At 40.6% G+C, this 21,147-nt stretch overlaps 1 protein-coding gene and 1 long non-coding RNA gene across 5 annotated transcripts in view; both read left to right on the top strand.

Annotated features, from left to right (window-relative positions):
* The window catches only part of bcar3 (BCAR3 adaptor protein, NSP family member), an 87,204-nt gene that overhangs the window by 17,279 nt on the left and 48,778 nt on the right, over positions 1–21,147 (top strand). For 3 of the 4 annotated variants that reach the window (XM_080887748.1, XM_080887751.1, XM_080887749.1), the window contains 3 exons: positions 1,548–1,662; positions 18,426–18,621; positions 18,728–18,982. In XM_080887748.1, the coding sequence (XP_080743874.1) occupies positions 1,548–1,662; positions 18,426–18,621; positions 18,728–18,982 (566 nt within the window). Of the gene's footprint in view, positions 1–1,547; positions 1,663–10,843; positions 11,017–18,425; positions 18,622–18,727; positions 18,983–21,147 lie in introns of those variants that run through there. The other variant, XM_080887750.1, reaches the window with a different exon arrangement.
* On the top strand, positions 1,674–7,278 carry LOC308400212. Its single transcript, XR_013972337.1, has 2 exons — positions 1,674–6,535; positions 7,023–7,278. It is a non-coding gene; the product is annotated as an uncharacterized lncRNA (long non-coding RNA).

The raw sequence follows: 21,147 nt of genomic DNA, 5'->3' as shown, positions 1-21,147 counted from the left end.
TACTATAGAAGGTTGGGTTATGGTTCAAAGATTTGGTAGGTCTCTACTTCAAAGGTCATGTAAGTTAATAACACAGCGAGTGTGGAAGTGTGGCAGGGTGTGTGTTAAGACAGTGTAATGACAGCAGCAGGATGAGAGGTGGAGATGACACTTTGGAAGATAAGAGGTCACTTGTGGTCTCAGCCTTTTTATTATGCACTGCTTTCTGAAAATCTTGTGAATGCCATAACTCAAGATGGAAGTCATCTAGGATCTTCAAATATATATCATACGTGCATCTATTAGTAGGCTGAGGGGCAGCACTTGTGCCTGCCAGTATTTTTGTATTTATTGCTCTTGATGTGTTTTATTCTTGTTGTTGGGCTTAACAAGCACCTGAGTGCAAAATACAATTTCACCTCATGCGAATATTTGCTGGAATGACAATAAGAGCCTTTAAATAAGTATTGGAATAGTTAAAATCCAGTTAAAAGTGGCAGAAATGGTTTTGCTTTTTGACTTTTCTCTAACAGACAAAAGGATCAAAATATTACAGACTGTAAAAATACTGCTGCTCAGTACCCCAGCACCACCCACTATGACCTCAGTAAAACCACAAGTAGAATTGTTGCGGCAGGGAAGGCGGACGCACCTGCACGGCATCACAGTCACGCCTCGCCAGCTTGGTGTAGGGTCCTGTCATGTTGTCTTTGTGGGTATGTGTGGCTGGCAGCTAGGGAGCTGCAGCCGTGGAAGTGTGTTAGAACGCAACCGTAAAAAAAATATGTTGGAGAATGCAGAATTGTGGTCATGCCATGCCTCATTCCTGCCACAGTTGCCTTTTTCACAATGTTGACCAAAAAAATGACAATGTAGGAGATTCATTTCAGAATTGACGGCAGGTCTGTTAGATTGGTTTGGATGCATTAACTGGGAATTATATTTTTGCATTAACGGTATTCTGCAGGTATGTTGTAGCCCAACCCAGCAAAAACCATGTTTGTCTTCTATCTGAAAATGAAACTCTGTTCAAACTGAGATGAAATTTTAGTTGTGTGAGGGTCCAATGAGTCCTCTAGACTCAGTTTATGCAAAACCTGTGTTTAAAAAGTGTAAATATCTGTAAAACCATAAGTCAATGCTTTACTGTAGGCTGGGACACAGCTTATTTGAACCCAATATGTAACTGATACGATACAGGGACAACATAGTATATTTTTAAACTGTTATTTTTATTTGAAAAAATGAATTCACATCTATGATCCAGACATCATCTCACAGTAAAACATGCAGACTATTTAACTTCACGATGGTTAAATGCAGCTTTGTTTGTTTTGTACACCTTGAATTAAAGGATGCAGTTTCTAGGGTTAATTTGCCCCAACAACAAACTGAAACGCTGAGCAGAAAGTTGCTGAAAGCTGTCGACTGCTCCACAGAACTTCGTAGCCTGTGGTAGTTTGAAACATTTCAGCGGTTTAGTATTTATTTTTAAGATACAGTATCCAACACTATTTCTAGAGCAGGTTGATTTTACATGCACGTTTTTGTTTGCTTATATTTTCCAGGATCTGCTTCACCTCACAGAGTATGACCTCTTGGTGCTTGGAGTCCACAATCACCTCCACCGCCTGCACCTTCTTACTTCTCTACGCCTCCTTCAAGAGCGAGAGAGGAGGAGAGGTACTCTTGCACTCCAACACGCTGCCGGATGCCTAAACACTTTTTATCTTACCTGATCTTTTCCATCAAGTTGTTGATTCTGGATCTGTGTTTGATTTGATTCCTGGTGTGCCCAGCAACTAGACAGAGACAGAAGCATTAGTGTCATGTAAAGACTTGCTTGTGCCTGGGGGTCGCTGGTGGAGGGGGTTATCTTACTCAGGATAATGCTGTCTCTCTCTCTCGCGCGCGCACACACACACACACACACACACACACACACACACACACACACACACACACACACACACACACACACACACACACACACACAAAGCATGTGAACCAAAGCTGTCAGCAACTAGGGAGAAGAGTGCTGAGGCCTGCACTCCTGCTGGGTTTAATCACTTTTGGAGGTGTGCATGTATGCATGCGTGGATGTGCTTTTTAGTGTGTTCGTGACAGACTGCTTTGTTTGCTCTGGTTCCCATGCATTATAAAGTGAAATCTAGCTGTTGTCTTGGTGACTGCTGTATAAGTAAAGTCACTAAATAATTGTAGTGGATCTTGTTGGCTGTTGCTACATGTTATCATATATGCACAACAGCAGGCATAATCAGAAGATGCAAACTTGGGGCAAAATAGCCACTTTGTGATCAAAACACTGCGCCCGCTGCATCACTTACAAAAAAAACAACCCACAGTGTCTTTCTTGGCTGAACTTCTGAACATTTTTCAGGAGCCAGACTTTCTGAAGTTGTTAAGAGGAAGCAGGGACTATAAAGAGTCTCCTCCTGTCTCATAGTAAACCTAGCAATTTGCAAACCCATCTGGTATGAAGTGTCTAAAAAACAAAACACGCAAACAAAGAGACCTCAAGTTACCGTAAGTATAAAAACATTTGACTTTCTGCATCTGGTTTGGCATAATTTAGGTTTTGTGGAAGTTTGGTTTTACTGCTGGTCATTTAGCAGTAAGGTATTTCTTTTTCCTTTTTCAGTATGTTTTACTATGCATATCTGTTGTGTTGCCTGGGTTTATTTTGAAAATGTGCATGAATGAGGATGGATGACCTACTAACTGCAGACCAAATCTACAAATGGGTACAAAGAAAGTAACTTGAAACTGGACTCTGTACAGTCCTGTGAAATGTGCTTCCACAGGAATTAAGAGGGAATCTAGCAGCCAGGTGCCTTATGAAGGCAGAGGCTTTGGTAGTTTGCTGGTCTGGACCATATAACTGTGTGTTAACACAATGTTCAGGTCAAAACATGAAATGCTCAGAGAAATTGCAAAAAACCCAAGAGCAACATTTCAGACTGTGAGGCCTCAGTTAACATGTTAAAGTTCATGATGGCACAGTTGGAAAAAGACTGAAAAAGTCTGGCTTGTTTGAAAGTGTGTCCATCAGAAAACCTCTTCTTTCTAAAAGAAACATGGCAGCATCGTATAGGTTTTCAAAATGAACCACAAGACTGAAACAATGGGCCTCATTTACTAACAGCGCGTGGGCACAAATCTGTGTATAATTCATGCCTATGAAAAATTAATGTACAAATCAGTGATTTACCAAAACATCTGTACCTGAATTTATGTGTACTTACAAACAAACATGACAAACAATATGACTAATAAACAACAACAAAACAGTACCTCTCACCATGTGCATGAATAGTAATAACACCAATAATAAGGATATTTCCTTTTTGTCATCATTCGTTTTCCCAAAAATATTATAAGCCACAAAATGCTCAGGATCACTGAATTACAAATAAATACATTTTTAAAAGTTAAATTGCAACGAAAGAAAACGAAATACTGATGGAAAAGCTGTGGACTTTAATGTTTTAATTTAAACATATTCCAGTATTCCTTACCTCATTATATGAATTATAACTATCATTGCTAGATTTCATGACTTATATTTACAAATAGTGGAAACTCTTTTTTTTATTATCATTATTATTATTATTTTATTTTATTCATTGACAAGTTGTCATTACCTGTGAGTGAAACTGGAGCACTGATGCCAGATATGTAGATGAGGCATATAATGAGCAGTTTACCTATCATTACAGCTCACCCCTTATAAAAACATTTATTTTCACATTCCTGGGATCACTGCGTGACCACTGTTGGAGACCTGGCCTACAGGCTGACGACTGCTGCTGAGATGAAATGGCCTCTGGTGGAAATCACTCAGTCACCAACTACTGTGGTATTATCTGTCTGCCTGGCAGGCTGCCAAGCTTATCATTATCACAGAGTCCAGTTTTGTTCAGCTAATAGCATCTCTCTTACACACACAGACACACACACACTGCGTTTTCATATCTTAGTGGGACATCTAATTGACATAGTGCCTTCCTTAGCCGCTTACTCTAACCCTTAGGTTACGGTCAGGTTTAGCCTAACTGTAACCTTGACACTAAAACCACATTTTGGGTCTCAAAAATGCCTTTAAATTCGTGGGCACGAGCATTTTGTCCTCATAAGGGCTGTTAGTTGGTATAGCAACATTCCAATTTTTGGTCCCAACAGAGATACGTAATTTTTTTTTTCTTAAGAATATAACGTGAACTCACAGACTGCATTCAGGCATATATTAATTTCATCATATTACTTTTTTATTGGTGTGTGTGTGTGTGTGTGTGTGTGTGTGTGTGTGTGTGTGTGTGTGTGTGTGTGTGTGTGTGTGTGTGTGTGTGTGTGTGTGTGCACCCACCCACAGGCATGTGTGCAGCAGGTACTTTCCTTAACAGCAGGTATTAAAAAGCAGTGGAGAAGAAGAGATGTTCTAATTAGAGCATTTAGAGGGTGAAATAGGAGGCATCAGTAAAACCCCCACATGCATGCTCATGCCTCACATATTTGAGGCATTTTATTTTGAGGCACTGTTTTGTTACAGCTGTTTGTGTCATTGAGGCTATTCTGTGTATGCTGTGTTAAAATTCCATGTTTAAATACCTGAGCTCGGTAGTTGTTTGAGAGGTTTTTTGGGGTTTTGTTTTTTTCTTTGCATATAGGTTTAATTTCAGTTTATAACCACATTCATTAGCATTATGTGATAATACCGTGGCATCAGCATGGGAAGCATCAAGGTGTACATAAGCACATATTAATGAATACTTTTATATTCCTTTCAGGACTGTGGTTTACAGCACTCAGGTTTATCGAATCAGCGCTGTACTCTGAAAGTAACAGGACTGTGTGTGCTCTTTTCATCTTTCAAGTTCAAATTCCAGTCATGTGCTAAATATTTTCAAGGTGATGCACTTGAACACGCTCAATGTGTACCTAGCTGCATGGATGGTTTTACATAATGAGTCGCCATCTTTGAGCTTCCTCGCCCTACCTGGTCACTACTTGCCAAATAAGCAGCAACAAAAGTAGAGGCTGTACTGTAAACACTACAACCAAATATTTGAAATGTGACTGTTGATGCAGCAGTGTCTGACAGTAGATCTATTACGTCCTCTGAATCAGGCTGTTTTTTCGTGTGCCTCACCTCGCTGTTCACTCCTGTCAGGACTACCTGTCTTGGACTATTTGTCATGTTCCTCTGTGCATTTATAAGCAGCTTTAGTTGTGTTGCAGACACTGTCTTGTTTTGGGAGGCTGCTGAAGGGAGCATTGATGCTTCAAGGGTTAGTTTGGACAGCAACGTATGCAGCTGGTGTGCATCAAAGTAACATCCTCATGGTAAGAGACATAGTTCTAGACGGACATGTAATGTTAGCGTAAATGAGATTTCACTTTGTTTGCTGCTGCTTTTTGTATTTGATCACAATGAGAGAGAGGAAGGGACAGCATGAATGTGACTTAATGAGACTTGACCTCGATTTACAATTTGGAAGAAACTGTGACTTTGTTACGAACAGCAGGGAGTAGAACAAGAACCAAATCAAGTCTTTTTAAACAGAATCTGGCGCAGTTCGCAGTGGAGACCTGCAGATTCTCAGTGCACATCACATACAGTTTATGTAAAAACACAAGATGCGTGCACTGAGTTTACCTCACAGACATTCTTCGTACTAAATATTAGATAATTCTCGGTGCCGGGCTTCAGGCTGGTTAATCTCCCTTGTGAAGGTGATAGACTCATCAACATGACCTTCAGTTAATACTAAGTGTACTATAAACATCTTCCTGTTTCTGTCTGCATGTGTCAGTAACACAAACTCAGCTGTCAACAATTCTGCTCTTATCTCACAAATGTCAAAACAGGGAATATCTAGCTCCCAGATTTATCCAAATGGTCGAATTCTTGGAGAAAAAGTAAACTTTAAAATGTTCCTTATGTACTTCTGGAATCTGTCCAACACTGCTGCTATATGCTTCCATGTCAGTGTCACGTTGTGAAAACCGCTCGAGGTCCTGTGAAATTAAACATTCACTATTTTAACCATCTTAACAAATGACCATGTTTGTCCTTTTCTGAAAAACAAAGCCACTCTTCATTTCTTTATATTTTGCGAGGAGAACTAGGATTTATTCTGCAAACTTTTTTGGAATTGCACTATATAAAGGAAAAAATGGCGTTTGTACAGCTAGATCAGTGTTTGGTATGAACATCTTTATTCAACTCTGCCCGAACTTTCTTAGGCAAGCTTTCTCCTAATTTCTGTATTTACTCTTCAGGAATAGTTCTCCAGGCTTCTTGAAGGGCATTTCAAAGTTCCTCTTTGGGTGTTGGCTCCCTCCTCTGTGTATGTTCGTGACGATTTGAACTAAACATTTTAAATGTGGATCCATCACTACATAAGGGCTGTTGAAACTGAGTTTCAGTCCAGTTCTTGTGTAATTTGGCATACCTCAGCCTTTTCTCTCCATTTCCCTTCCTCAGTAATGGCTTCTTGACAGCCACCCTTCCACTGAGACAGTTTCTGATGAGGTGAGTAGCAGGGGAATGGAAAGAGCACATGCATCGCTCAGGTCCTGTGTCAGGTCTTTGCTGGATTATTTCCTGTTTTTTAAGGACATGATGTTCAGATACTGTTCATTTCATGTAGATAGTTTTTAGGTCTGTCACTTCTCCTTTTGCCATTTTTGTAGCTTCAACTAAAGGATTTGTTTTATTTATTTGTTTGTTTGTTTTTTCTTTTGTGATAGCCTGCTCGTAACACAGTACACAAAGATGGCCCTATATACAATTTAACATAAGTTCTTTAAGTTGTCTGTTATGTATAGACGGCACTGGTTTATTCTTTGAGTTAGGTGTGTTTTATTATGATTGAATGAATCATAGATCAATGTCATTGTAACTATGACAGTGTGAATAACACTGTATTTGGTCCTTTTTTATGAACACATTCAATAAATGACTAAAGATTGCACGTAGCAATCTTTATGGAACACATTATACATAAATGTGTTTGCAGATGACACCACCGTCATTGGCCACATTCAGGATGGTGATGAGTCCACATACCAGCAGGAAGTTGAGCGGCTGGTACTCTGGTGCAGTCAGCACAATCTGAAGCTGAACACTCTTAAGACTGTAGAGATGACAGTGGACTTCAGGAGACATCCCTCAACTCTGCGCCCCCTCACCATATCAGACAGCCCTGTGTCGACTGTGAAGATCTTCAAGTTCCTTGGTACAACCATCTCCCAGGACCTGAAGTGGGAGACCAACATCAACTCCATCCTCAGAAAGACCCAGAAGAGGATTTACTTCCTGAGACAACCCCTAACCCTACAGTCTTCCAAAGGAGCTGCTAATCCAGTTCTACACTGTGGTCATTGAGTCTGTCCTGTGCTCCTCCATCACAGTCTGGTATGGAGCAGCCACTAAACAGGACAGGAGCAGACTGCAGCGGACTGTACGGGCAGCAGAAAGGATCATCAGCGCCCCCCTGCCCTCCGTCCAGGATCTGTACCTCTCAAGAACCAGGAAACGGGCAGGGAAAATCATCACAGACCCCTCACACCCTGGACAGAGACTTTTTGATCTGCTGCCCTCTGGCAGACGGTATAGAAGACTGCAGTCCAGGACCACCCAACAGTTTCTTTCCCCTCGCCATCTCCCTCCTAAACAGTTGACCTGTCACACTGCTCCCACTGCCAGACTACAACTGCACCTTATGTACATTCTGTAGTATTCATTCCACCTCATTTCATTTCTGTCATCCTGTATTCTATGTATATAAGTTTAGATTGGTTATTTATGGTTGGTTTACACAGTTTTTGTGTGTGTGTGTGTGTGTGTGTGTGTGTGTGTGTGTGTGTGTGTGTGTGTGTGTGTGTGTGTGTGTGTGTGTGTGTGTGCGTGTGTGCGTGTGCGTAATTTACATTGCTGTGCTTGAGAGTCACCATCTACCGGAACCAAATTCCTTGTATGTGTCTGCACATATACATGGCCAATAAACACGATTCTGATTCTGATTCTGATAAGCTGCTGTAATTGACGTATTGACTGACGTAGCTGTTCCACAGAAACCATGACTGCATAAGTCAGAAACCAGCAGATTTAATTCTACCTGAACTGATTCTTCAGCCAAAGACCTGCCTTTTCTTTTTTCCTTCTTTTTTTTTTTTTTAAGACCCTGAGGCTGCAACGGAGGAATGAGGAGTGGCATTAACAGAGAAATGTTTACTGATCAGAAATACACACATGGAAAGACAAGCATCTGTAAACAGAGCTATAAGAAAAATAAAGGAGCAGCAAGGAATAAGGAGCTGATGGAGAGAAAAGTAAAAATGGAACAAAGGTTGAAATCTATGCTTGATTTTTCTTTACTTCAGAGCTTCCTATTGAGAAGCAAGAGGAATACCACAGAATGAGGGAAGTGACTGTAATAAACTTGTAATAGCAGATCCTGTTCTTTGCAGGAAGCAGCTTCAGTTGGGAGTGACGCCAAGCCCATCTACTTAATGGTTTACTTGCACCCTGGTGTGTATGGGTGGAAAAACGGTGCCAACCTCAAAGTGCCAGCAAGGCTTTGTTCCAGTGTGCTACCTTAGTGTCCATGTGTCAAAGGAGGGTTTGGGCTAAGGACTAACACCAACAGGAAGTGCAGGAAATGGCTGTTATGGTGTGGTAATCTCCAAACATTTTTTAAAAAAAATCTAGTTATGTAAACAGTTTGTTTCTCCACTTTTCTAAAAGATAAAGCTTTGATGTTGCACGCTTCCTAATATTTAAGCAATCAAAAACAAGAAGAAACAGCAAATTCAATCAAACTTCAAACAGCAGGAAATCACTGGTGCTTTGTAGACATTGTAGTGCTAATTTAATCTGTTTTGCTTTAGAGTGACATTTCAGCCCCAAACTCCAAGTATGTCGTGGTGTTTCAAATTGGTAAAACAACTTTACCTCATCAAAGTTTATAAGACTTGTGACTCTTTTTTTTCCATTGCATTATTGCCACATACTCATTTACCGTAAGCTATAGATGCACCTCTGTGTGGGCTTAGATGAAAGGGTGGTTGCGTTTTCATCACAAAGACATGTGCCACTCAGTTTGGAAGGATAATGCTTCTGCTCCTCACTCCAGGCCCTCACATTTTGGGAAGCTCAGGTGATTCAGGAGATGATGACAGATTATACTTCTGACTCACCGTGCTGCTTTCTGGAAATACCACCCTTGCGTACAACATGCCAAGAATTTTTACATGCCTTTGTGAAAAGGCACTTTAAAACAAAATCTGCTTCAGATACATTTAGCTTTTACTTCCAAATAGCACTCCACGCAGGCAGGAGTCCAGGAGCAGCTTCTAGGCTTTGGCCTCTAACATTCACAGTGTGCTCTCTGTTCATCGTCAAGAAGAGGCCAAGAAGTAAGTTTCGTTTCTTTTTTTTAATTTAAGGAGATAATTTGTTAGTGACCAGATTTACTCAATATTTGTGGTGTTTTTTTTAAGAAATGCAAATCTTTAACTACTTGTGCTGCCTCACTGCAAATACTGCTAACAGGCAAAATCAAAATAGAGGATAAAATGCAAATGTAATTTGGCTTGGTCTTTCAGTTTCTCTATAGCTCCTTCCCCAGGTTATAGAAATCACTTGATCCCTTTATAGTAAAGGAGTCACAGAGCTAAATGTAAAAATGTTCATTGTTTTGTTTATCATTCTTATGGTTTATGACCAGATTTTACTAGAAGGCATGATCAGACACAGACAGGAACAAATTATTTAAATCACTTAGAAATCAAACCAGAAGATTTGGTACCTGAAATTTTTGTGTGTGTCCTCGTTTTTATTTCAAACCTGAAAAGTCAGGCGCAACTTCTTATAAAAGTACAAACTGAAAGTTAGTGCCTTTCTTCCTGCTGGGCGATAATGTCGTGTCCCCAAATGTTGGAACATTAATGAATACCTAAAACCTCTGAACTGCAGGTAAAAGAGAAATTAAAAACAATATTCAGGTTCCTCAGTTTTGACAAATGTAGTGTGAACAACTTGAGATCAAAACACATGCATGTATGTAGCATTTTTGTGTGTGTGTCTAATGTGGGTCATCTGATCATCCTGGCTTTCACCGCAGCAGGATGGGCTTATTGTATTGTCTGACAGGAAACGCGCACACTCACACATAAACATGCATGTGTGCACGTGTCTGTGTGTTATCACCTCTAGACAATACAGAGGAACAGGAGCACAAAGACAGGAGAGTGTTGTCCTGAGGGCTGGCGAGCAGAGCCGCACACACATTCAAACAACACGGGCTAAAAATGAGCTCATACCTGATGTAATGACACAAGGAGAGCTCTTCTTCTTGCTTCTTCTCTTTCACAGATGAAATTTAATCATTCTCGCCAGCATTCCTGTTAAAAGAATGCACCAAAGTAGACTCTAAACTCTACTGATTTATGTTTCAGCTGACACTGAGTCGTGCTTAAAGTCCATGAGGCTTGAGAGCGCCTTAGGTTGCTCAAACGTGCAACATTCATGCCAAGACCACATTTTTCAGCCTCTCTGCAAATAGCAACATTAGGTCACCTCTAAATCTTCTTTAAGTACCAGACTAGTTGGTGGTGTTGGTGTCAGAGGTACCAAAGAAAAAGGTTGAGAGCATGAAATATGAGGCTGTGAAGGCAATACGGAGGAGGGGGAGATGGAGGAGAGGAGGGTATGTGGGAGTTTTCTTCTGTGCTGGGGGGTAGAAGACAACTCTGCTAAAAGAGAAAGAAAACTCCTCCCAAACACAGAAGTGCATGAAAGGCGGGGCTGAGAGCTCACAAATCACTCCCCAAAGAGAGGAGGAGGAGGGCAGAGTTTGTGACAATGCTGCGCTACTTGTTGTTGCCCATCCAAAGGAGCCGGTCAGCAATTTTTAGCTAGTCAGTCATTCAAATTATGAAAGTCAATAAGTTTGTGAAGTGAGAGAAAAGAGCAGCGATCACACACTGAGGAGGAGCTCACACTTGCAGGTAGGAATGAGAAGTTTGTAGGAGCACACTTGTATGCAGTGGGGTGTAGGAATGTGTATGTGGGGAAGTTGACAGCAGAGGAGACGGAGCTGAGGCAGCTATCTTTATGATCGTCTTCTGAATGCAATTTTTTTCCCCCGTTTGTCTGTTTTTCTACTTGTTACTTTCTTTCTCTGGCTGCTGTTTATCTCCCTACGCCGCTGTGCTTTCCCTTCATCTCACAGCTGTCTGTCCGTCCATCCCTCTTGGTTTCCTTGTTTACAGCTCCCAGTGAGTAAAATTTACTCTGGGATTTTTTTTTTTTGAGCAATAAGTTGCCATCCCAAGGCGCTGGGTGTAACTGCGGTTGCTGGGATTGGTGGTGTTAGCTGTGGAAAACCCAGCAGGAAATAATTACACGAAATATGAAAGATAAGACCAACGGCATTTCTTTCATCATTTTCTTTTTCTTGTTAGGCTCGCTCACTTAAGCATTTGCTTATCCTGACTCGATGTGATAAATGACTCAAAAATCTGGCTGCTTGTCAGAGATGGCGTTGCTTAACCCTTTACAACACCTAAAATTAGTCGTTGCTAAATACGAAGATGATGAATATGTGTTTGTGACATATGACTTAAAAGATTTGTGAGTTTAAAACAAAACTGTAAATTAAAAGCTCTTATCAGACAGCGCTTTGCTGTTTTGCTCACGATCACTTTGACAGGTCGAGGCTGAAACTCTGACCTCTCAGTTATGAGATCACATCTTTAAACAGCAAGCCACCAACTAAATGATGACAGAGTCAGGCATGTGTGTCTGTGTGGTGTTGATGTTGGGGGGGGAACACATGTATGCAGCAGGTTGCTTCAGACATTAGTCAGTGTCATGTCTGAACTTCTCAGTGGAGTTGGAGTAAACCAATGAGATTCAGCCTTTAATGCTAAAATGTGTCTGTGTCAGATGCAAGGAGCACAGATTTGTGACGGTTGTGTGTTTCCAGGGTCAGTATTGTATGTGTAGTGTTGTGTTACTTGGATTCCTTGTGGTGTCAGTTGTTTGGTATTCCAGTAAGCCATCAGCACTATACAACCTACTAATCTTTGCAAAGACAGAGACCCTGCATAGCTGGAAAAGGGGGGAAAACAGATATTTATGGTCTTTATTTAAGTACATTGCTGCATTACTTGGTCATCACCAATATGTGGTACTTTAAATCTGAAGAAAATATTGTACATTTTCCTCTAATGCTTGCATCCGATGCCCAGAAGACTTTAGAGAGACACAAACATGTGACAAATACAGAGAGTACGATCCAGATTTATCCATCCAGCAGTATACTAAATAATATAGTTGGGAACTTTGAAGCATCTGGGCTAGACACAGCATCTTCAACATCAGTGATGTGGATTGTGTCAAAGAGGCTAAGTATTTTTGAATTAAACTTAGAACCTGCAATTTTTCTTTATTAAAGCAGTAAGACAGATGACGTGGAAATATGGACAAAAACAGCACAATGGTACCTTTCTACTATGCACATTACATGATGTTTAATGACATTTTAAAAAAGCTTTACAAGATTTGAAATGGTGTTACAGGTACCCCTCGTCCTTATGCTAAGCTCACATCATTATCCTCTAGCTCTAACCTTTCCTTATTGTTGTACAGACAAGTATGAAAAGGCTTGAAGTGGGATCAGTCTTGCCATCGAACTGTCAGAGAGAAGGCAAATGGGTCTGTTACCCAAAATGTCAAACACTGATTTAGTCATTTATGTGAAGAAGTGTTGGGTGGCTGCGCTTCAGGAGGTAGAGGAGATCATCTACTAATCAGAAGCTTGGTGGTTTGATCACTGGCTTTTTGGCAAGAGACTGAACGTCGAGTTGCTCCGATACAACCATTGGAGTGTGAATGCTAGGTGTGAAACACTTGGACACAGAAATAAGCCCTTGTATGAATGTGCGTGTAAATGGGTAATTGGGGCTTGTTGTAAGAAGCGGTTGGGGTGATCAAATTAAGTATGTAAGTACCAATCAATTTACATTTAGAGTAACATATTTAGCAGGTTTTTTTTTTTTTTTTTTCCCTGCTTCATATCGATCCATTTGGGATCCTTTTGAGTCCACATGTAGTTAATGTAGTGGGTATGTGCTACCTTACCTTACTTAACCTGTTTCCTGTTTTTGTTCTGCCTGTTTTCTCAACAAAAGCTTGAGTAAATGAAACCAATCACTGTCCTGGTGATTTTCCTTTTGGAGATAAGCCAGAATTTGTTATACAGCCTGGCTTGCACTATCCGTGCTTCCTTGTAAGTAGCATAGCTTTAGTTGTGAAATAACAATAAGATGACAGTGATAACACTAACCAATGCTTCAGGCATATATAGCCTTTAATTTGATCAATTTAACAAATAATTAAATATATCAGCTTTTTAATTCAATTGTTTACACATGAGAAGATGTCAGAAGTGCATCCCACAATGCAGTGCAATCTTTGTAGTTCAAACATCATTTGAAACTTGGTTTCAGATTTAAGGTTGCAGGTTCTTCCTGACAGTTCACTCTGCATCTTTTACTGAAGTGAAAATCTAAAAGCTCCATTCATCACCTACTCAGCTGCCACTTCGTGCAACTGTCTGACAGTGTGGTGTACAGTGACTGTACAGTTAAGACTGATGCGTAAATGTACAAAATGAGTGCACATGCTGAGGGGAAGTTAGGTGTGACTGTCTGACAGAGTGAGAGATGTGCACAAAGGTTTAGAAGTATGAAATGGCAGCTACTGCTGTGGGATTTAATAAGAGCCTCATTAATATGTTAAACACATCTCTCTCACACACACACACTCTTTCACACACACACACACACACACACACACACACACACACACACACACACACACACACTGGTGAGCCCACGCACTGAAGAGCGCAGTAGGACACCTCTCCCTCTCTCTAACAAAGACTGGCTCTACACAGTGGTCATGTGACAGTTGTTCCCATTGTTCACTTCTGGCCAGGGGTGGTTTTCCTAATGTGTGTGTGTGTGCATGCGCATGAGTATTTGCGTGCATGTTAAAGCAGGAAGACACTTTAAGCCAGCCAGAGGAAATCCCTCATTCCCAAGCATGTTGATGTTTGCGCTCGTCCTCCCGGTTGTGTGTATGCTCGTGTGTAATGACAGACCACCTCTGCAGCATCTGAAGCTTAATGTTAAAACCCTACTTTATTTTTGAAGCATTTTATCGAGTGTGTTTTTTAATCTAGACGCTCGGTTTGTGTTTTGTAAACCATCTGTCCATGGTACCAAAGGACTAAAAGAGATTCGCGGAACTCTCTTAAAGACTCCTGATGTTCCCCAAAAAGGCCAATATTTTAAAACCACTACTTGAGTGGATTAGCCAAAGAGCTCTCTGCCTCCTGGCTGATGTGTTGGGTTGGCTGGAGAGATGCTGAGAGAGCTCACCATCAAAACATTTGACTAAATTGAATTGAACCGATTGCAAAAGTAGTGTCCTTCAGATGGAAATGGCTCAAGAGATACTCTGTGAAAAGGAGGAAGGCATATTTGTTTTATTGATAGTAATTCTTTATAATGAACTGCTGTCCTCTAAATGTTTATACTGCCATTTCCTCTTCCCGTTAATCTACACGTCCCCCCCCGCCTCCAAGGTCTTGTGCACAAATGTTATTGTTCCAAACCCAAGGCCTTCACTAGTGTTGGTGACAAACCAAATCTCACTTGAGGATGTTTTGTCTGTTACATGGCTAAAGAATAAAACTTTTTATTGGCTGGCAGACCTTTATGAACATGTGAAACTGTGTGAATTTCCCTTTTAACCATTTATTTTGGAATTGTCTAGCTACCCAATCTTACTGGGTTGAGGTAATAACAAAAATTTTACTTGTACTCAGCTTTGGGCTACCATATGTTTAGGTAAGATAGCATAAATACCTTCTTAAAATATTCCTCATAACCAGTTTAAATACAATAACAATGTGACAGTTGAATAAGGATCCACCAATTGCAGGGGAATGATTGGGCATTTTGAAGGATATTTATTAAATGAACCTGAGGAATAAAAACTGAAACTTTATGACTGTTTTTCCTCTTTGTAACCGTCTACATTGCACTGTTAGTATATGAACATGAGTACGTTTGTAAACATGAAATATGTAAACATAGTTATTTCTTGTTGTTTCTGAAGGTAAGACTGCATCAAGTTTCTGATATGTTGATTTTTCTTACTGCTGTTTCATTTTAGTTTAGTTTTGATTTAAAAAATAATAATAAATTTATAAGCAAAAACTTTTTTTTTCCTCCAGCTCTTAGAATGAATAATTTATCATTATCTTGAAATGTTCATTCCTGTGTGTTTGTATGAAAGCACATTATTTAAAACAAACAGTTTTTCTGTAAAACAACAAGCGAAAATTGATACCAGTTGAAATGTGGGTCAAAATTGTAGAAATAATGACTCAGCATTCTTGATATTTTTTTTGTTGATACCCCTATCTTTTCTGCCGTATACTGATTATATTGTCACTTGTGCTTCTGAGGGATTATGTTATGAGCGCTAGTATTAACCGTTACGATACTGATTTTAAGAAGTTTTTACGTTACTTAACGTGCACACACCTTGTACATGAAAAAAAGGCACTAGCAAGTGTCACTCAAACCTAATGTGAAGTTAAAACTTGCTGGTATAAAACACAAATTCTTTGGCATGGATGTCTTTTCAAATCTGTCTGACCCACTATAGCGTATACTGTCCATACATAGGAAATAATAGACTTGGTATAGGAAGCACTTGCACTCATTTGCAGAGTTATAACTACTGGTTGAACAGCTGTGGAGAAGAGAGGGTGAACCAGGGACAAAGATAAAAGTGGTGGGGAACTAGACGAGTCCATTATTATAAGAGGTAAAAGGATAAAGAAAAGGGAGAAGGACAAGTCTGGGAGCTGCCATGATGGACAGGCAGGGAGGAAGGGAGGGAGGGCATGTCTGTGTGGAGGAGGGTGTGAGACTACAAGAGAAAGGGGGAAGATGGATGAGTAGGGACCAGTGAGAGAAGAGTGAAATAATGCAGAAAAAAATAAATGGTTGGAAAAGAATAGGCAAATGTACAGGACAAGAGTGTAGCTGTAGCTCTCAGAATCAATTGTTTATGTATTAGTTAAACGGACCCAGTATACGGGAGTAAGTGCTAAATGTTTGTGTTTTCAATCAGTGAGAGTCAGTCAATTCTCTTCTGCAGGAGAGTGTGTGTCTGTGTCTGGCAGATGGTCAGGGCCACACACACACAAATACACATACAGCTGACCGTCCCCAAGGGTCGTATAATAGCTTCTCCTGTTGTAGTCGTTCTACCCTTCAGAGGAATCCACTCTCTCTGACCCGGCATGCCTTAGAAGGACTTTTACTGTGTACACTGAAGAGTCCTGAACCAGCCAGCTGTTCCTTTCTCTAAACCATTATTTGCATTTTTATTGATATTCATGATTACAAGCTGGTGGCTCAGTGACCCCCTGCTGGAGTTAAGTTTTAGCATTTAGTTCCAGTTTAAGGCGGTCCTGGTTTATTTATAGGAGTGACCAAACTCCAAGAACCTACTGAAAGGTTGTGTCCTCTCGTTTGTAGCCTTCTCCTTTGAGCTGGTGTTAACTCTAGCGTTTGCCATTTAACGTGACAGCAAACAACAGCCGTAGATGAGAAACTATGCGAGTATTTTTGCCAAAAGACCAAAAAAGTGCTACTAAACACAAATCTTGGAGACATCACACAGGGTATCAATCATCTCAGTCATTGAGCATACTTTAGCACAGCCCTGGAAGCGGGGAAATTGACTTCTGTGGCTGTAATGCTGCTCCAACAAGTGCTCCAATTTATGCTTTCACATATTTTTAAGCGCTAGTTCTGTTCGCATTGGCAGAAGTCTAAACAAAAATGCTACAAAGACATTTTATCATTTCGGCTTGCTATCAAAGTATTAAATGTAAGACAGTTTGCTGCTAGGAGGCACGTTTCTGTACTGTACACATGGTCTGAAATGATGTCCGTCTGAGCTGTTAGTTTTTGTTGTTTGTTGCGGATCATCTTTTTTGTTATTATCATGCACATGTAAAAGTGGTCCAGCAGCATTTTTCTGCAGTTACTGCAGGTCAGTTGAACACCGGTCAGTTTGATTATGTTCCTTCAGCTTGTGTTCTCTGATCATAATCAGGCTGTTTAACAATAGCAAACACGGGCTCAGTTGTTCAGATCAGATTCTTAGGTTTGAGATTAGAGAGCGGGTCAGTTGAATCCAGTCTGCTACCGTGTTATTTTAGTTTGTACAGTATGACTAACTGCTGTGCTGTGAGTGATTCAGAGCGGATAAAGCTGTGCTGTTCACTCATCGTCACACAGCAGGGGAATTTCTCTGTCCTGTGTTTTAGTTCCCTGTCATCCTATCGGTCATGTTCATCATGCTGTATTTATAACTGTGTCTGTCTGTTCATTACACAAGATCTAGCTAATGGGCAAAAATAAAGTTGGGTGCAGTGCTGCTCTCTTTTCTTTTTTTCTGTTTTCCCTTTTTTTAAGTATCTGGTGTATGAATCAGTTTTTAAGGAGATTACTGGAATACAAAGTATTTTGAAAATGTCCTAGTGTTATACTGATACTGATACTCAGAGGTTGTTGCTAAAAATATCACATAACACTGAGGCACACAGGGTCAGACCTCTATTCTGTTCTCATATCCACTAACAGAGGGCTGAAGTCAGCCTTCAGTCTGGTGTGGGAGAAAAGAAAACGTGGCTCCGATCCAACTATTGTATAAAAATTGGCTCAGGCGAAATTCTCAAACACATCTACTTTACTTTAATCTTCCCCTCTTCAGTGGAAATATTAAATTGTTATCCATTTGCTAACTTATGTGGATTTTATTGGCTTCGTTTTCAGACACAGTGTAGCTACAGATTTTGTTTCAGAGTGTGCACATGAAATTTTTTGTTTTTTTAAAAAAAAGGGGGGGGAATCCATTAAATAGAGATGGGGTGTTATTCAGAGGTCAGATTAACTTGCTGCATCTACTAAACATTAGCGAAAAGTGCTAGTAAGTATTTCTGTATGTATGAACACTTGAAAGAGAGTGAGAATGATGGCTTTGTGTCTCCATTAAAGAGAGACAACTACTGTATACTGGCTGTGTGCGCCATTTCATCTCAGTCAGTGCTTCATGTCAGCCATTGTTACACAAATGTATAGCTGAGATTACTGTTCGTTATAACACACCTGAAGACAGCTAATTTGTTTGATTCATTCACTTAGTTTCCTTTATATTTGCAGGAACTCAGTAAAGTTCTTAATCTTTATTAAGTAATCCAAAGTCATGGTGTATGTCATTACTGTTTAACAGTAAATGTCTGTATGTGTTTTGTTTCCAGAGTTGAGGATGATGGCAGAGGGGCGTTTTGCTAGTCTGCCCAGGTCTCTTCAAGCACACCACACCCTGGGAGGAGGCACAGGCCACTCTGGAGTACCCAGCAGCCCTCTTGGTGCCCCAAGCAATAATACCTGCTCCTCCAGGAGGCACCAGGCCTCTCTCACATCCTCCATGGATCTTCTCAGCTCCAGACCTGGGTAAGCTGTGTAACCATCATAAGCTCACTGCTGTTGAGTCATTTATTAGAAATCAGCAATAGTAACATTTCCCAGTGTGAGTAACTGTTTGCTTTTTGTCCTGCAGTCTCCATCCAGGCCAGTGTGGCAGCCTATCAGAAAAGCCAGCTGCCACCTACCAGCCAATCTCTATTCATGGGACTCTGCCTCGGCGCAAAAGAGGAGGGGTCAACCTCACACATGGAAACTACACCTGGGACCCCAAAGCCAATCACACAGAGCCTTTAATTTATGAGAATGCATTACTGACTGCTGAGTACCCTCATCAGTCCATGACCTCTTCACTGGTCCAAAATATCGCTGATGACTTCCATGGTTACAGGTAAACATGTTCACAAACACAGACAAACATGGATAATGCTTCTGGATGTTTATAGTTTCATTTTCATTCTGCGGTTTGTTCTTGCACATTCTGGGCAAATGACAGTCTTCATCACAAGTACGACTGTTGCTTATCTTTATATCTGTCAGATGTTTGTGTAGGGAAACCATCTTTCAGAAGAAGCACCTTTTGTTCAGTACTATCATGATAAAAGGTGATTGTTGCAGGGGTGTCTTGTCATTCTGAAGGTTGGCAATGTTTGATGATCAGAGACTGTTAGTGCTCTCGAGAAAACACTGCTCCTCTTCAGACTGGAGAGTGAGACAGTGTGGAGTTGGATGGAGAAAAGTGAGGTTGTATAGAGACCCCTGAGGGGGTGTAGTGATTAGCTCAACTTCAGAGGGAGCACACACACACACACACAAACCCACACACATCTCATCCCTCATCATGTCCTCCACCTTTCTATCTCTAGTGTAGAGTTACAACAGACTGTATCTGATGTAGCCAGCTTTGTGTGTGCATGTGATGTGCGTCTGTGGGCGCATTCGTGTAGCCCCCAGCAGTTGGGTTACCTTTGTTGGTCAGGGTGTGGCGTGGCAGATCAGAGACTACTGTGAAGTCTTTGTCTCTACTTTTTATCTGTCTGCCTCCATGCCGGATAGATTTCATAGACCGCTGACATACAGTGGGACAATTTGTCCAGGTCAAATTCAGCCTGTACAGGTGGCAAAATAATGAGTAGCATATTGTTCTTTTTTTGTGTGTTCTTTCACAACGTTAGTACAACTTCATGGGTATTTTCTTGTTCTTTTAAACAGCTAGCACAGAAAGTGCCAGTTTTTACACCTTTCATGCATAAATGAGCCTTTTGACTGATTAAAGTTCATGAAAATTCAGCCATTACCTGATGATAAAGTTCATCAAGAAAGCATATTTCTAAAGTTTTGGCATGTCGGTTCTCATCCACCCAGGGGCGTAATTTCCAGGGGGGTTAAGGGGGTTATGACCCCCCCCCCTCAATAATCAGACCCAGCCAATATAACCCCCCCAGTAAAATTATGAATTATCTTGCATAAATAGGCTGCTAATTGTCTTTACTCATTTTGAATGTGAAATAGTTGCATGTTTAATCATCTGGGAATTTACCCAGATTTATTTATTTATTTAGACAGAGATCTTGACGCCCCCCCCCCACCCCCAGCCTTACTTCAAGTTAAGACTGTGAGAATCAGGCAAAAGTTGCTTTTGATTATTCCTTCAGATTACCTGTGCAGGTTTGAACCATTCAGATGTTGAGTCCAAATATCGAGACTACAGATAATTAAACATATCTTTTTAAAATATCTACATACTCAGGAAACAAATACGATTATTAGGTTACTGGGTAAAGAGGGAACGGAAGGAAAGTGAGCATGCTGTTGTGTAGAAAAACACGAAAACACAGTCTTATCTTTTGCTCAGCATGAAACTGGAGATAAACAAACCACCAGGGACCTGCTGTGATAGCTTGATAACCTGGTCGTTTCAGTGATGAATCAGCGCAGTTGAGTTTTTAAACTTATCCATCTACTGACTCAAATCCAGAGTATTTCCAAATAAGGCTCAGTTAGTATATTTGTCTCTCTCTTGTTGTGAACTCTCTGTCGTCATTACCACTCAGTTGTTGAATTATTCCAGGCCAAAACTCACAGCCCCACTGGGGCGAGGCACCTTGAGGAGACTGTTGTTGTGATTTGGCGTTATACAAATAAAATTGAGCTGAATAACTTCAGGTGATATAACACAGTTTTGCATTCTGAGCTACTTTTCATTTTTTAAAAACGTGTCTAATTTGATTTAGAATGTTTGCCATTAACTCCACTTTAGGCTGACAGCAAAGAATGTCAATAGTGTTCCCTTTAAGCAGTCAGAGCAGATCCAAAATTATTGCAACTTTAAGTAATAAACTTTGGATCTCGATGCCTTTGAAATGGTTGCTTCAAAGACGAGGACCAGGTTTGCACCCACTCAGTCAATTGCTGTCGTCAGATTGATAACAGTGTGTTGGCAAGCTGCAAGTCTGCATTTATGAATTAGACTGCAATAATTTGCTTGCGCACTCCAATCTGTCGCAGTGTGGTCGCAGTCAAGCCAAGTTGGGCCACAGTTTTTGTAGCCATGTG

This window comes from Rhamphochromis sp. 'chilingali', assembly GCF_963969265.1.
Source record: "Rhamphochromis sp. 'chilingali' genome assembly, chromosome: 7".
NCBI classification, from domain to species: Eukaryota; Metazoa; Chordata; class Actinopteri; order Cichliformes; family Cichlidae; genus Rhamphochromis; species Rhamphochromis sp. 'chilingali'.
Note: the sequence above shows the minus strand (reverse complement) of the source record. Positions and strands in the feature narration are given on the sequence as shown.